At 47.0% G+C, this 17100-nt stretch overlaps 1 protein-coding gene and 1 long non-coding RNA gene across 2 annotated transcripts in view; one reads left to right on the top strand and one right to left on the bottom strand.

Moving 5' to 3' along the window:
* The window catches only part of LOC137341713 (band 4.1-like protein 4B), a 282961-nt gene extending 268707 nt beyond the window's left edge, over positions 1–14254 (bottom strand). Inside the window, exon 1 of the mRNA XM_068005123.1 lies at positions 13787–14254. Within this exon, the coding sequence (XP_067861224.1) occupies positions 13787–14038 (252 nt within the window). The 5' untranslated portion in view covers positions 14039–14254. The remainder of the gene's footprint in view (positions 1–13786) is intronic.
* A 186-nt stretch (positions 14255–14440) lies between these two features.
* LOC137341716 (uncharacterized) overlaps positions 14441–17100 on the top strand; it is a 68697-nt gene continuing 66037 nt past the window's right edge. Inside the window, exon 1 of the long non-coding RNA XR_010967090.1 lies at positions 14441–14519. This is a non-coding gene — a long non-coding RNA (uncharacterized lncRNA). The remainder of the gene's footprint in view (positions 14520–17100) is intronic.

A 17100-nucleotide genomic window follows, 5' to 3' on the forward strand; every position in this document is an offset into this window, starting at 1 on the left:
TATTGCCCCTGGAATCCTGCACCATCTCTCCAGCCACACATTCATTGGCTCTATCCTCTTATTTCTACACTCGCTAGCGCGTGGCACTGGGAGTAATCCGGAGATTACTACCTTTGAGGTCCTGCCTCTTAATCTCTTTCCTAACTCCTTAAAATCTGCCTGCAGGACCTCATCCCTCTTTCTGCCTATGTCGTTGGTACCGATATGGACCATGACCTCTGGCTGTTCACCCTCCCCCTCCAGAATGATCTGCAGCCGCTCAGTGACATCCTTGACCCTGGCACCAGGGAGGCAACATACCATCCTGGAATCACGTCTGCAGCTGCACAAACGCCTGTCTGCTCCCCTAACTATAGAATCTATCATTATTGATCTCCTGACCTTTCTCCTCCCGTCCCTGTACAGCTGAGCCACCCATGGAGCGATGTAGAGGACCCCTCTCCCTCACCAGTATTCAGTACTCGTTGAAGAGCGAGATGCCCTCAAGGGACTCTTGCATTACCTGCCTGGTCCTCCTTGCCTGTCTGGCGGTCACCCAGACCCTCTCTGCCTGCACTCTCTTAAGCTGTGGGGTGACCACCTCCAGCAACGTGCTATCTACGTAGGTCTCAGCCTCGCGGATGCACTGCAGTGATGCCAGCTGCTGCTCAAGCTCTGAAATCTGGAACTCGTGCTCCTCCAGTTGACAACACTGCCAGTGGATTTGTCAAATTCTACCTCAGAGAAATGGCAACCCCCCCCACCCCCCCACCACCACCGCATGATCGTCCAATTCCTATTCATGGGCTACATATATGAAGGGGCCTACAGGTCGATTGGCCTGGCATGGAGTGTTTTCAGAGTCCAAGTGAGGTGGGAGGCTGCTCAATGTGGAGGCCTCGGCAGACAGGGGAATTTTGGTGAGAGTTTTTGCAGATCATGCTGATAATATGGCACGTGAGACTCCAGGTTCAGAATGACTGGCACAAATTGGTGCCATGCAGCCCTCTATAGAGTGGGGCATGGCTTGCCAGACAGGCTAGTCCTCATTGCTACTTCATTCACCTGCTTGTCCGTTCGGTCAGCCCTAAACCAGGGAAGTAGCTGCTGCATTGCTCCTTTGCCTGGCCACAGAACTAGTTTTGTGTCTCCTCGCTGAGTTCTCTTAGTATCTTGGTGCCTGACACTTCAACGAGTACCATTCACCTCCAGATGGGCAAGGGCCAAAATTCTGTGAGAATCATTGTGCAGCCTTTACAATGGCAGCAGTCAGCGCTCGAGGTGCAGGGAAACACTGCGATATTGAAGAGTGTCACAAATTTATGATGCACAACTCAGTTGGTTGTCCTTTGTATCCCTCCAAGCTGCTGAATGCTTAGAGAAAGGAGCATCTGAGCAGGCTGGTGCCTCCAGAAGGACCCTTCCTCCACCTGATCCACTCATTCTCTCCTGGCATCTTGTTTACTCAAGCAACAGCTCAGAGACTCCCATTCAGGGAGGTGGTATTACTGACAAAGAACAGATATTACTGGGTGGGTCCCAAAGCAACAGTGAGCAGGAGGAGCTGGGCGGCAAATTTGAAGAGACATCTGTCTCTCTCCAGAGGTGACATACGCAAGAGATCTGAGCTGAGGATTCCAAGACTAAGATCTCACGGGTCTGGGTTGTTAAAGATCGATGATTTGGGAGCATTGGTCTCACACGCAGGCAGTGGAGGCAGTCCCTTCTCTCGTGATGCTAATGACGGGAGAACTGGAGGAGTCCAGAACCCACATCTGCAATGCAGTGAGGGAGGCATGAAGTGAGGAAGACCCTGATGACTGGCAGTCCAGGAGATCAATGTAGCCGCCAGACAGACATTAGCAGGAGGGGATAAGAGCTGTTGTCACTTCTGTACTGGCAACAGTTACTGCTCCCATAGACGGCAGAGTTACAAAGTAGCAGTGACTGCTCAGAAACTGCAGTTTCAACATAGTAGACATGACTCCCGGTCAAATCCACGTTCCAGTCTCCCCCCCACCCCCACCCCCACCCCGTGTACTTGCATTTAGCCATTTCCCTCCCTTCCCCTGTTCATTTGATTCCAGTGGGTGCGCTGCCAGCAGAATGATCAGTGCCACAGAGCAGTCATAGGAGGGAAATCCTGGCAGAAATCGAGGTGGCTAGTTCTGGTTGGAGTTTTGGCTGAGGGGCCCTGCCCCGCTTCACTTGCCAGACCACCACCCAGGAGTGGGTGGTTTTCATAAGGAAAGTTCTGCCCTTTATGTCAGAGGAAGTTGTGAACACTCTGCTGCTCAGACCACACAGTGACTCCCTTGTGCAGTGCTGGTCACTGAGGCACAAGGAAGCTACTGACGTGCTGTGGCCAGTGTAGAGAAAAGCCACAAGGAGGATCACTAGTCTGGGAGAAAACAACATAGATGCAAATGTAGGAATAATATCAAGAAATCATTCTTCACACAAAGAGGAATCAACTCGATTCAAGGCGAGCCAAATGGCCTTGCTCATCCATTGTTATCTTGTGAGCTCATTCAAAACTCTGCTGCCTACATCCTAACTGACATTCAGCCACCGACCTTCGGGTAAGCGTACTCCAAGGCGGCCTTCGAGACACACGACAACGCAAAATCGTCGAGCAGAAATTGATAGCCAAGTTCCGCACCCATGAGGACGGCCTCAACCGGGATCTTGGGTTCATGTCACGCTACACGTTACCCCACCAGCGAACAAATGTTATCTGTTTTTAATATAACGGGTCAGTTGCTGTCTTTTCTATGTTTCTACCTCTCTATCTCTGTTTTTTTTTTGTTTGTTGTTTTTTTTGGTGATTTGTATATTCTGAGACCTGGCAAGTAACACCTGTCTGTCTGCACACTGATTGCCTTGGCAACGGGCAGTTGAAAAAACTGTCTGTTATCACCAGCATTGTTCTGTGAATTATAAATGCGACTTCATTTCGAGGACTTCATTTCCACATCGTTCACCTGAGGAAGGAGGTAGCCTCCGAAAGCTTGTGAATTTAAAATAAAATTGCTGGACTATAACTTGGTGTTGTAAAATTGTTTACAATACATCCTAACTCACAGCAAGTCTCGTTTACCCAACACCCTTGCGCTCGCTGACCTACATTGGCTCCAGGTCCACCAACACCTTGACTTTAAAATTTTCATCCTCATGTTGAAATTCCTCCATGGCCTCACACCTATCTGGACCCGGGGGTGTCAGCGCCGCGCGCCCCCTGGACCCGGGGGTGTCAGCGCCGCGCGCCCCCTGGACCCGGGGGTGTCAGCGCCGCGCGCCCCCTGGACCCGGGGGTGTCAGCGCCGCGCGCCCCCTGGACCCGGGGGTGTCAGCGCCGCGCGCCCCCTGGACCCGGGGGTGTCAGCGCCGCGCGCCCCCTGGACCCGGGGGTGTCAGCGCCGCGCGCCCCCTGGACCCGGGGGTGTCAGCGCCGCGCGCCCCCTGGACCCGGGGGTGTCAGCGCCGCGCGCCCCCTGGACCCGGGGGTGTCAGCGCCGCGCGCCCCCTGGACCCGGGGGTGTCAGCGCCGCGCGCCCCCTGGACCCGGGGGTGTCAGCGTTGTGCCTTGTCTGAACTCTGTAGCCTGCCTGACAGTGACTGTCTGGAATGTGTAATTTTGATCCAAAGTGTTGGATGAGTATTGTCCTCCTATTTCCCGTTGGTGAGAATAAGAAATTCCTGTATTTGTGTCACAGTGGTATCAATAGACGCAGCAGCACCAGAGAGACAGACAGACAGACAGACAGTCACTGACAGCAGCATGGGCCTTACCCCACCTCACATTAAAACTGGAAATAAATAGCCCATTACTCAGTCTGTAAAGCAGATTGTGATGTTTCATGAGAACTGAACACAATAGGTATACTGGGATTTTACAGCAGGTTGGGGACAAACTGGAGAGAAGGAGGAATGTAGGCGGGGTAGGCCATGTGGGAAAGATCCTAATAATTCTAATAACTTTATTAAACATTTCTCATTAAAGACACTTATACACGTTAAAACTAAGAACTTGCAATATAAGCAGGTTACATCGAGTCTACAGCACAGAATAAGGCCAATCGGCTCAACTGGTTTATTCTGGCGTTTATGCTCCACGTGAGCCTCCTCCCTCCCTACTTCATCTAACCCTATCAGCATATCCTTCTATTCCTTTCTCCCTCATGTGCTTATCTAGCTTCCCCTGCTATTTGCCTAAACTACTCCTTGTGTTCGCACGTTCCACATTATAACCACTCTTTGGGTAAAGAAGTTTCTCCAGAATTCCCTATTGGAGTATTAGCAACTATTTTATATTTATAACCTGTAGTTTTGGACTCTCCTACAAGTGGAAAAACTATCACTATGTCTACCCTATCAAACCTTTTCATTATCTTAAAGACCTCTATCAGGTCACCCCTCAGCCTTCTCTTTTCTACAGAAAAGAGCCCCAGCCTGTTCAGCCTTTCCTGATAAGTATATCCTCTCAGTTCTGGTACCATCCTTGTGAATCTTTTTTGCACCTTTTCCAATGCCTCAATATCATTTCTGTAATTTGGAGACCAGAACTGTGCACAATACTCCAAGTGTGATCTAACCAAGGTTCTAAAAAAGTTTAACATAACTTCTCTGCTTTTCAATTCTATCCCTCTAGCAGAAATAGTTTCTATCTACCCTATCAGTTCCCCTTAATATCTTGAAAACATCAATCAAATCACCCCTTAATCTTCTGAATTCCAGGGAATACAACCCTAGTTTGTGTAATCTCTCCTTGTAATTTAACCCTTCAAGTCCAGGTAACTTTCCAGAAAATCCATGCTACACTCCCTCCAAGGCCAATATATCCTTCCTAAGGTGCGGTACCAGAACTGAATACAGAACTCCAGGTGTGGTCAACCAGGTCTTCGTATAGCTGCAGCATAACTTCTACACCCTTGTATTCTAATCCTCTAGATATAAAGGCCAGCATTCCATTAGCCTTTTTGATTATTTTCAGTACCTGTACATGACATTTTAATGATCTATGTACATGGCTCCTAAGTCTCTTTGGACCTCCATTGTTTGAGCTTTTCACCATTTAGAAAGTACTTTGATCTATGCTTTTTTAGGTCCAAAGTAGATGACCTCACACTTGCCCACACTGAAATCTATTCGCCACAGTTTTGCTCATTCACTTAATCTATTAATATGTATTAATCCCTTTTCTATACTGTTTGCTATCTTTAGCGTCAGTTTAGCTCAGTTAGTAGTACTCTCACTTCTGATACAAAAGGTTGTGGGAATCTTCAAGCCCCATTACAGACTTGAGCACACAATCTAGGCTTGACACAAGTGCAATACTGAGGAAGGGCTACATTGTTGGAGGTGCAATCTTTCAGATGAGATGTCAAACAGAGCTTGTCTGACTGTTCAGGTGGACTATTCTCCCAAGACTAATGGTTAATAGCCCTCCCTCAACAAACACCACCAAAAACAGATTATCCAGTCATTCATTTGCTCTTTGTGAGACTCAAATTTTTGAATGCATCTGAGGATGTGATAAGACCCTATATAAATGCAATTCTTTCTTTCTATACCTCAAAGGTTGAAATGTCCAAGTTTATCTAGCCTTTCCTCATTGTTCTGTCCTTTAACACCATAGATCTGTCTCTTCAGTTTTAGCTAGAGAGAGAAAAAAACCCAGCAAATCACAGAATCATACAGCACAGGAGGCCTTTCGGCCCATTGTGCCTATGCCGGCTCTTTTAAAGAGCTACCCAATTAGTCCCACCGCCCTGCTCTTTCCCCATGGCCCTGCAAATGTTTCCTTTTCAAGCATTTATCCAATTGCCTTTTGAAAGTTACTATTGAATCTGCTTCCACCACCCTTTCAGGCAGTGCATTCCAGATCATAACAACTCACTGCGTAAAAAAATCTCATCTCCCCTTTGGTTCTTTTGCCAATTACCTTAAATCTGTGTCCTCTGGTTACAGACAGTGGAAACAGTTTCTCCCCATGTACACTATAAAAAACCCTCAAAATGTTGAACACCTCTAATAAATCTTTCCTTAACCTTCTCTGCTCTAAAGAGAACAATCCCAGGTTCTCTAATCTCTTCACATAACTGAAGTCCCTCATCCCTGGTACCATTCTAATAAATCTCTTCTGCACTCTCTCCAAGGCCTTCACATCCTTCCTAAAGTGCAGTGCCCAGAATTGAACACAATACTTCAGCTGAGGCCTAACCAGTGATTTATAAAGGTTTTGCATAACTTCCTTGCTTTTGTGCTCTATGCCTCTATCTATATAGCCAAGGATCCCATATGCTTTTTAACGGCCTTATCAACTTGTCCTGCCACCTTCAAAGATTTGTGTATGTAAACCTCCAGGTCTCTCTGTTCCTGCATCCAATTTAAAATTATATCATTTAGTTTATACTGCCTCCTCATTCTGCCTTCCAAAATGCATCATTTCACACTTCTCTGCATTAAATTTCATCTGCCATGTGTCTGCCCATTTCACCAGTCTGTCTATGTCCTCCTGAAATCTGTTACTATCCTCCTCACTGTTTACTACATTTCCGAGTTTCGTGTCATGTGCAAACTTTGAAATTATGCCTGTATACCCCAAGTCTATTAATAAACAGTGAAACCTGTAAATTAGGAACGCCTAAGGGACTTGCACCAGATATCCTTTATTTGCAGGTGTCCTTATTTTCAAAATGGTATGTAGAGTAAACCAGGTGAGCCAAATATCCTGTGATCGGCTGTATCCTCTGCAGTGTTCCTTTTTTTCCCCTCATCGTGCCTAATTCTGGAGTCCTGCCAGCGGGATGTGATTTCAGTTCATTTTCTGTTTGTTGGGATTCCCGGTTCATTTCCATCCCAGGATCCTTTTCCATTGAGGAAGGGACGTCCTGATCCTGGGATCTGCTATATTGGCAACCTGCACAGGGTGAGGTGACTGCTGTAGGACCGGAGTGCCTGGGAGATACCAGCCAAATTGGGGTGAGATTAATGTCCTGCAGACCCCTGTCTCGGACTCTTCCTCTCCATGCGGTGCAGCTGCTAATGTTTGATGCGCTGGGGGGTGGATAGGGGCTGTTAGCAGCTCATCAATACCTGATGTACTGGCGGAGTGAGATGTGATGTTGCCCAGAGCAATTCCCGGCTGTTGCTAAATGGGGCGTTCTTTACCCAGCATCCATAGTAGCAGAAAAACCACTCTTTCCCTGGGATAGAGCTGTACAAGCATTCAATTTTCCTAACTACAAATACAATATTTTGTACACAGAATAAATTATAGGGAAATGAACAGTTTTAAAACTACAAGCCACATCTCAGCTGACCGGGACCTGAAGCAATATGCTAACATTCCTTGGAAATCAATAAACACACTGTCACCAACCATCACTCCCATTCCTTGTATCATCAATATAATATATTAGGTAATGTATGGAGTACAATAAATTCATATGCATTATTTGATTAGTTATTAAAGAATCTGAGGGATTAGCCATAGTGTGATAAAAGTGCCAAACCTGTAAAACTAGCAGAGCTGTATTGTATTTACTTAACAACCCATTTGATGAATAAATTTCCTGCTCTTTTTTAAATTTAACACATTCACCCCTAGACATACACCATTCTCCTGCAAGAAAAACTTTTTTGTGGAGGAGGAAGGGACTCCTCTTGTACAGCCATTAAGGAATGTACAAGGGTGGACAAGGATGGTTTGCAGAGTGATTTTCCTTGCTTTGTATGGTGAAGCATTTGACACTTCTCTCTAATGACACAGCTGAGATTGGATTCTATCCTATTGAAGCTGCATCAATTACGACATTTAAGAGGCAACTTAATAAACACTTGAAGAAAAATATCAAAAGGTTACGGTGAAAGAGCAGTGAAATGGCATTAGAATAAGCAGCACTGATGAGAGAGCTGGCACAGGCACAATAGCCAAACGGTTTCCTTCTGTACAGAAATTTCTATAATTCTATATAGGGAATCATGGGCAGAAAGCCACAACATAGCCCTTCAAGAACAAATTTCAAAACTCTCCAACAGTAATGAACATTCTAGCAAGTTTCATACCAAAATATACAATCTCAAGATGGTACTACTACTCATATAGCCCATATTTTATTCACTTTTCTTTTTTTTTATTCGTTCATGGGATGTGGGCATCGCTGGCGAGGCCAGCATTTATTGCCCATCCCTAATTGCCCTTGAGAGGAGCAGAACATTTTTCCATGGTGCTGTTTTTCAGTAAAATTATTTGTCCCTGTCACATAACACTTGCAAGCAGCGTAGTATCAGAATTTTGATCCTTTTACTTAAAACTTGGCAGCCATAGTGAAAAATATGGCCAGGATTGGTACGTGTCCCAAAAGAAAAACCCCAAAATGAAAAACATTGTTTTAAGTGTTGCAGAAGGCTGTGTCATAACCACAGGAACGCCGAGGTTGATCGCTCCATACTGTCTGAGTTGCCAATCTCTGGCGTGCTTCAGTGGAGAGAAAGGAAACCAAGACCATTACTCTGCAGAGCGCTGAGTGGAGAGGCACCGTGACATGGCGAGGTGGGAGAGCAAATCAACAATCTGCAAAACGTTGTAGTACCGAGATAACAGAGGGATGTTTATTAACCCAACAAATTATTAAAAAAAAACTTTCGGGAGTGCTTATGGCCATAATTAACTTTCAGGACTCAGGTGACGGCGCTTCCTTCTTGTACTTTCTGTCATCTCAACCGCTCACGTGGACAAACTTGTAACACATCCTAAAAGTTAACCCTCTTCAAATAGTCCTGCTTATTTGTAATTGGATTCCATTCGTTTGGATTATAGACATTTTTCGCACAAAAGAAATATTTAGTTTTATGCCGTGATTTGTTCTTTTTTAATTCAACCATTGAAACGTTGGATATTTTGGAACGGGTGCACCTTTTACCGGATTCAGGCGATACTTTGTAAACAGTAAACGATCGATCGCCCCCACCCCCCCGAAACTCGGTTTATTTCGCCATGGGCTCGTCAACCGGACTTGGGACCAAACAGTCCCAAACATATTCGCGTTAAACACAAATATCTTCTCGTCCTCAGTACTGATATACATGGACTCGCATCAATTAACGAGATGTCAATGCCAAGATCAGAAACTAAAGAGTTAAAATATTTTAGAGGGGAGAAAAAAAAAATCGAAATTTCCAAAGGAGTTTGTCTTTGTTTACATTTCTCAAAACCAATCAATCGGGCTCTTTAACCCCGCCTACATTCAATAAAATGAAAACAGACTTCCATTCGGGTTAAGCTCCCTACACAAATACTGCATCTTAAAAGTGACTGCAAATCAATACCTATTTCCTACGTTGCAAAGATAATTCCCTTAATGATGCGGCACTTTATTCATTTTCGTTGGCGCAGTTTTCAACGTTATAGATTTTTTTTTTACATATTACTCCAGCAGCCCAGAGGAACTAAAAGCAAATATTTGTAAAAACAAAAGCGGGGAAATGGCAGACAAAAGCCGTACAATAAAAGTCGCTATAAAATATGTCGTTGCTGTGCTGGGTGTAATAGTTTTACAGTTCAGCAACTGGCTGATCAACTGTGAAACTGAATGAACTGGTGGTCCATGATAGCTCCGGGATTTACACAGAAACTAAAAGTCAGTCAGTTTCGATCGTGTTGCCCAGATCGGTCAAACCCTTTTGTGTATATCTCACACACACACACAACTTCCGTGTGCGGATCTGCTGTACTTATTTGTACGGAGAAGACCCCACCAGCTAATAGTACCCGGTTTCGATCCATTCATGTAAATTTAGAGCCATCTCTCGAACTTTAAACTAAAATCGGTCTGTGTGTGGAGCCTCTCCCTTCACGGTTCTTGATTTCCAGTCTGGCTCCTTTCTGCATTTTCTATCCAGAATGTAGTTTTGTTTCGTGATTGTAACTGCGGTAAAACTGGAAATTCAGACCTTTTACATTAATTCAGCCAATTTCATAATTAACCAAATTACATCTACATCCTGTTTATGGACATCCCTCTTCCCCATAAGTGACATCCCCTCTCTCCTCCCTCCCTCGCGGTTTCTTTTCTTCCACTATAATAATCTCTACAATAATCTGCTGTACGTGCAGATTCATTTACCGCCCCCCCCCCGCCGGCCAGGCTATTTTGTTTCTAATTTTTTTTGCTGGCACTATTAAAAACGCAGCCAAAAGTCCTAGGAAAGCAAGCCACGCAATAAATCGAAGATCAAACCGCGCAGGATGTAGTACACAAGTATTGTTCGAAGCAAAACCCAGTTCGAGAAAGAAAGTAGAAGACAGCGAGCACGGATGCTCCCCTTTCACCTATGGGTCACTGAGAAATGGCCAGCTCCTCTAATAGTCTTCTCCCTAGTGCGGTTACGATTCACATGGAAACATGTGTTCATCGAATATATACAAACGCACAGGTAAAGGTAAACAATCGAGTTTTAAACTGAGTTGTGCACAAAGGAATTCTACGTTGGTAGGTAGAGAGACGGGGCCAAACCCTCAACTAAACTATGTACTAAGGGAGACACATGAGGTATCCCGTTTCAAGTTATGAACAACTCTCATTTTAATCTATGCACGTGGTGGGGGTGGGTGTACAGGTCTCACCTCAACCCCCGCGCAGGCGGGCACAGGTCTCACCTCAACCCCCGCGCAGGCGGGCACAGGTCTCACCTCAACCCCCGCGCAGGCGGGCACAGGTCTCACCTCAACCCCCGCGCAGGCGGGCACAGGTCTCACCTCAACCCCCGCGCAGGCGGGCACAGGTCTCACCTCATAACATAAGAAATAGGAGCAGGAATAGGCCATCTGGCACCTTGAGCCTGCTCCGCCATTCAACCAGATCATGGCTGATCTTCTACCTCAACACCATTTTCCTGCACTATCCCCATATCCTTTGATGCCTTTAATATCTAGAAATCTATCGATCTCTGTTTTGAATGTACTCAATGACTGAGCCTCCACAGCCCTCTGGGGTAGAGAATTCCAAAGATTCACCACCCTGAGTGAAGAAATTTTTCCTCATCTCAGTCCTAAATGGCCTACCCCTTATTCTGAGACTGTGACCCCTGGTTCTAGACTCCCCAGCCAGGGGAAACATCCTCCCTGCATCTACCCTGTCAAGCCCTATAAGAATTTTGTATATTTCAATGAGATTACCTTTCATTCTTCCAAACTCTGGAGAATACAGACCTAGTCTACTCAATCGACAATCCCGCCATCCCAGGAATCAGTCTGGTGAACCTTCGTTGCACTCCCTCTATGGCAAGTATATCCTTTCTTAGGTAAGGAGACCAAAATTGTACACAATACTCCAGGTGCAGTCTCACCAAGGTCCTATATAATTGCAGTAAGACATCTTTACTCCTGTATGCAAATCCTATTGTAATAAAGGCCAACATACCTTGCCCTCCTAATTGCTTGCTGCACCTGCATGTTAGTTTTCAGTGACTCATGTACAAGGACACCCAGGTCCCTTTGAACATCAACATTTCCCAATCTCTCATCATTTAAGAAAATACTCTGCATTTCTGCTTTTCCTACCAAAGTGGATAACTTCACATTATATTCCATCTGCCATGTTCTTGCCCACTCACTTAGCCTGGCTATATCCCCTCGAAGCCTCTTTGCATCCTCCTCACAACTCATATTCCCACCTAGTTTTGTGTCATCAGCAAACTTGAAAATATTACATTTGGTCCCCTCATCCAAATCATTGATATAGATTGTGAATAGCTGGGGCCCAAGCACTGATTCCTGCAGTATACCACTAGTCACAGTCTGCCAACCTGAAAAAAACCCATTTATTCCTACTCTGTTTTCAGTCTGTTATCCAATTCTCAATCCATGCCAGTATATTACTCCCAATTCCACGTGCTTTAACTTTGTTCACCAACCTCCTGTGTGGGATCTTATCGAAAGCTTTCTGAAAATCCAAATACACCACATCCACTGGTTCCCCAGTAGAAATGCATAGAGATACCTGACCATATTAACTTTCTAATACACCTAAGCCATGAATGTGGACCTGACCATATTCATTTTCTAATACTGTTTGGAGTTAATGAATTGTATATAATAGGTATTAATAAGTTTAAGTTTTCGACACCCCTTTATCTATTCTACTAGTTACATCCCCAAAGAACTCCAATAGGTTTGTCAAACATGATTTCCCTTTCATAAATCCATGTTGATTCTGCCAAATCCTATTTTTATTTTCTAAGTGTCCTGTTATCACATCCTTAATAATAAATTCCAGCATTTTCCCTACTACTGTCAGGCTAACAGGTCTGTAGTTCCCTGTTTTCTCTCTCCCTCCTTTCTTAAATAGTCGGGTTACATTTGCTACCCTCCAATCTCAGGAACCATTCCAGAATCTATAGAATTTTGGAAGATGACAACCAATGTATCCACTATCACTATAGCCACCTCTTTCAAAAACATAGGATGTAGATCATCAGTCTCGCGCAGGTGCCCGCACGTCTCACCTCAACCCCCGCGCAGGTGCCCGCACGTCTCACCTCAACCCCCGCAGGTGCCCGCACGTCCCACCTCAACCCCCGCGCAGGTGCCCGCACGTCCCACCTCAACCCCCGCGCAGGTGCCCGCACGTCCCACCTCAACCCCCGCGCAGGTGCCCGCACGTCCCACCTCAACCCCCGCGCAGGTGCCCGCACGTCCCACCTCAACCTGCACACAGGTGGTTGCAAGTCTCACCTCAACCCGCACACAGGTGGTTGCAGGTCTCACCTCAACCCGCACACAGGTGCCCGCACGCCCCACCTCAACCCCCGCGCAGGTGCCCCCACTTCCCACCTCAACCCCCGCGCAGGTGGTTGCAGGTCCCACCTCAACCCGCACACAGGTGGCTGCAGGTCCCACCTCAACCCCCGCGCAGGTGGTTGCAGGTCTCACCTAAACCCGCACACAGGTGGTTGCAGGTCTCACCTCAACCCGCACACAGGTGGTTGCAGGTCTCACCTCAACCCGCACACAGGTGGTTGCAGGTCTCACCTCAACCCGCACACAGGTGGTTGCAGGTCTCACCTCAACCCGCACACAGGTGGTTGCAGGTCTCACCTCAACCCGCACACAGGTGGTTGCAGGTCTCACCTCAACCCGCACACAGGTGGTTGCAGGTCTCACCTCAACCCGCACACAGGTGGTTGCAGGTCTCACCTCAACCCGCACACAGGTGGTTGCAGGTCTCACCTCAACCCGCACACAGGTGCCCGCAGGTCTCACCTCAACCCGCACACAGGTGCCCGCAGGTCTCACCTCAACCCGCACACAGGTGCCCGCAGGTCTCACCTCAACCCGAACACAGGTGCCCGCAGGTCTCACCTCAACCCGCACACAGGTGCCCGCAGGTCTCACCTCAACCCGCACACAGGTGGTTGCAGGTCTCACCTCAACCCGCACACAGGTGCCCGCAGGTCTCACCTCAACCCGCACATAGGTGGTTGCAGGTCTCACCTCAACCCGCACACAGGTGGTTGCAGGTCTCACCTCAACCCGCACACAGGTGCCCGCAGGTCTCACCTCAACCCGCACACAGGTGCCCGCAGGTCTCACCTCAACCCGCACATAGGTGGTTGCAGGTCTCACCTCAACCCGCACACAGGTGGTTGCAGGTCTCACCTCAACCCGCACACAGGTGCCCGCAGGTCTCACCTCAACCCGCACACAGGTGCCCGCAGGTCTCACCTCAACCCGCACACAGGTGGCTGCAGGTTTCTCTTGAACGTATGTACAGGTGGATAGCCTGGCACTCGGGAAACTCACCGGCAGTTCCACGCTGACGTCCGTCCCATCCAGAAGCTGCACTCTGCAGGTCAGAACCGAATTACTGTTGCCTGCCGCGGGGATGTGCACCATGGTCCCAGTAGTCACAGGTGTTGCGGACCGGACTCCGGCGACCGCGGCTGCTGCTGCATCCCGACCTCCGCCGTTGCCACCTCCTCTTCCGCCATCCCGCTCGTCCATGTAGCGGCGAACCGAGCGGCGCCCGAACGTCCTCCGCAAAAACCTCATCATCTTCGCCGGGTTGATGTTCCTCAGTCGGTCCGCTGGCTGATCGGCCGCCGCTTGCGGGAGCTGTGCTGCTGGAGGTTGTTTCGAGAGTGTGCGTGGTCGCTCCGCGGCCCCCCCAGAGACTCGGCCACCGGCCGCGGTCTGAACATTTACCGAGAGCCGGAGCAGCGAGCACGCCCAGGTGAGAGTCAAGCAGAAACAGCGCGGCACCGCGCATGCGCGCACCTACACCGATGCATGTGCACTGGGCATGCGCGCAAATACAATGCCAACGATACACACCCGCACTGGGCATGCGCAGTCCCTAAAATTGCCCCGCTATAAACACCCAACTGAGCATGTGCGTCTCGACACCACAACACCTGTCTCGCGCTCGCTGGTTCGTGCCACCTTCGTTGCTGAGCATGCCCAGTGACCGCCTCCGAACAACGGTAGTTACAGGAAGTGACGTTGCCTAGAGCGCGGCTGGACAGGTAGTTAAAAGGTGAGGCGGCCGCGAGAGGTGGCGCGCGGGTGGTGGAACTGTGAGTGACTGTTGATCGTGAGACAGAAAGGTGATGGTCCGCCTCAAAACCCGACTGTCCTCGGCTCCATAGCGTCCTTTAATAAATATTCAGGGACGTCCTGAGAGTTATTATGCAAGTTGTTGGGGGGTGGGGGGGTAAAGGTTGTTTTATTTGTCTATTGCTGCCGAGCGGAAATGAATGATTGATAAGGTTATAGTTTTCGGACACGTTACATACGATTGTGTTCCTTTATTTTACCACCGAAATTGGTTGGTGGTATGATAGTATTTTTCTGTTAATGATAAAAGAATCTCTCGATTCGAAAGTTTTTGTTTTTTTGGCATTGCTGACTCCCATCTCTTACGCGGGACTGAATAACCTACTCCTGTGTTCCTGTTCTTTCTCCTATCACATTCTGTATAATTTTCAGCATTTTGTTTTTACAGATTTTCAGATTAGCAAGAGATGCCCATTACATTCTGTGTGCATCTGGACTGTTTATATCAGCAGTGATCAAAGTGCATCAGAAAATGACATTAAAATATGCTATATTGCCCAACAAGCTTGTTCTTTTCAAAGATCATGTACGATTTTCCTTATTGTAAGATTAATCCAATGTATTAAATCTTCTAAGGGGACAATTGTTCCCAGTTTCTCACTGACCCCCCTCCACATAACATTACCACTGTAGGGAATGCCTACTTTTCTATTGATTTGTGGGCCTGGACAATAGTCAGTCAAAGAAAGTCACACTACTCTCTATTTTTACCCTTTCTTTGTCTCACTACTTCAGTTCCCTGTGGCACGGGTGCCAATTTCTGTAGGGATACAGAAAGTTCCAGTGATTTGTGAACCAGGACAATAGTCAGTCAAAGAAAGTCACTGTACTCTATTTTAGTTAATCAAACTATTTTAATGATTATACAGGTCACACAATCATCAAGCAATACATACAACCTTTAAACCAATGGTTACAGCATCAAGACAGTAGAGTGATCAGCTGTCATAGCTCTTGAAGTCATCTTGTAGGTTGTCCTTCCTCTAGGCGAAGCTTCATTAGGCTCCTCCGACTGCAGTACAGGATCTGCCATGGTTGCATTTTTATATTGTTTTTGCCCATTGAGGAACATTAGGGAAAGTGTAATTTTTGTCCAGTCACCCACCTTTCCTGCCCCCTGCTGTGGCTAGGCCTCAATCATTAACAGGCCTCAATGATGGACAGTTGGCTATTTTCATTCAGTTTCCCCATGAGTTACACCAGGTGCAGTTACTTTTTTTAGATGATTGGAATGTGTAGACTGCCCATATCTGTGTGCAAACCCTCCTCAAGGCTTTTTAAAAATTTGTTCATGGGATGTTGGCATCACTGGCAAGGCCATCACTAATTGCCCTTGAGAAGGTGGTGGTGAGCTGCCTTCTTGAAACATAGAAAATAGGAGCAGGAATAGGCCATTCAGCCTTTCGAGCCTGCTCCGCCATTCAATATGATCATGGCTGATCCTCTATCTCAATACCATATTCCTGCTCTCTCCCCATATCCCTTGATGCCTTTTGTATCTAGAAATCCATCTAGCTCCTTCTTAAGTATATTTAGTGACTTGGCCTCCACAGCCTTCTGTAGTAGAGAATTCCACAGGTTCACCACCCTCTGAGTGAAGAAATTTCTCCTCATCTCAGTCCTAAATGTCCTACCCTGTATCCTGAAACGGTGACGCCTCATTCTGGACCCTCCAGCCAGGGGAAACATCCTCCCTGCATCCAGTCTGTCTAGCTCTGTCAGAATTTCATATGTTTCAATGAGATCCCCTCTCATTCTTCTAAACGCGAGTGAATACAGGCCGAGTCGACCCAATCTCTCCTCATACGACAGACCTGCCATCCCAGGAATCAGTCTGGTGAACCTTTGCTGCACTCCCTCTATGGCAAGTACATCCTTTCTTAGGTAAGGAGACCAAAACTGCACACAATACTCCAGGTGTGGTCTCACCAAGGCCCTTTATAACTGCAGTAAGACATCCTTACTCCTGTACTCAAATCCTCTGGTAATGAAGGGCCAACATACCATTTGCCTTCCTAACTGCTTGCTGCACTTGCATGTTTGCTTTCAGTGACTGGTGTACAAGGACACCCAGGTCCCTTTGTACATCAACATTTCCCAATCTATCACTATTTAAATAATACTCTGCCTTTCTGTTTTTCCTTCCGAAGTGGATAACTTCACATTTGTCCACATTATACAGCATTTGCCATGTATTTGCCCACTCACTCAACTTGTCTAAATCACCTTGAGGCCTCTTTGCATCCTCCTCACAACTCATGATCCCACCTAGTTTTGTGTCGTCAGCAAACTTGGAAATATTACATTTGGTTCCCTCATCCAAATCATTGATATATATTGTGAATAGCTGGGGCCCAAGCACTGATCCCTGCTGTACCCCACTAGTCACTGCCTGCAACCCTGAAAAAGATCCATTTATTCCTACTCTCCGTTTCCTGTCTGTTAACCGATTTTTCATTCCATGCCAGTATATTACCACCAATCCCATGTGCTTTAATTTT

This window comes from Heptranchias perlo, chromosome 2, assembly GCF_035084215.1.
Source record: "Heptranchias perlo isolate sHepPer1 chromosome 2, sHepPer1.hap1, whole genome shotgun sequence".
NCBI lineage: Eukaryota > Metazoa > Chordata > Chondrichthyes > Hexanchiformes > Hexanchidae > Heptranchias > Heptranchias perlo.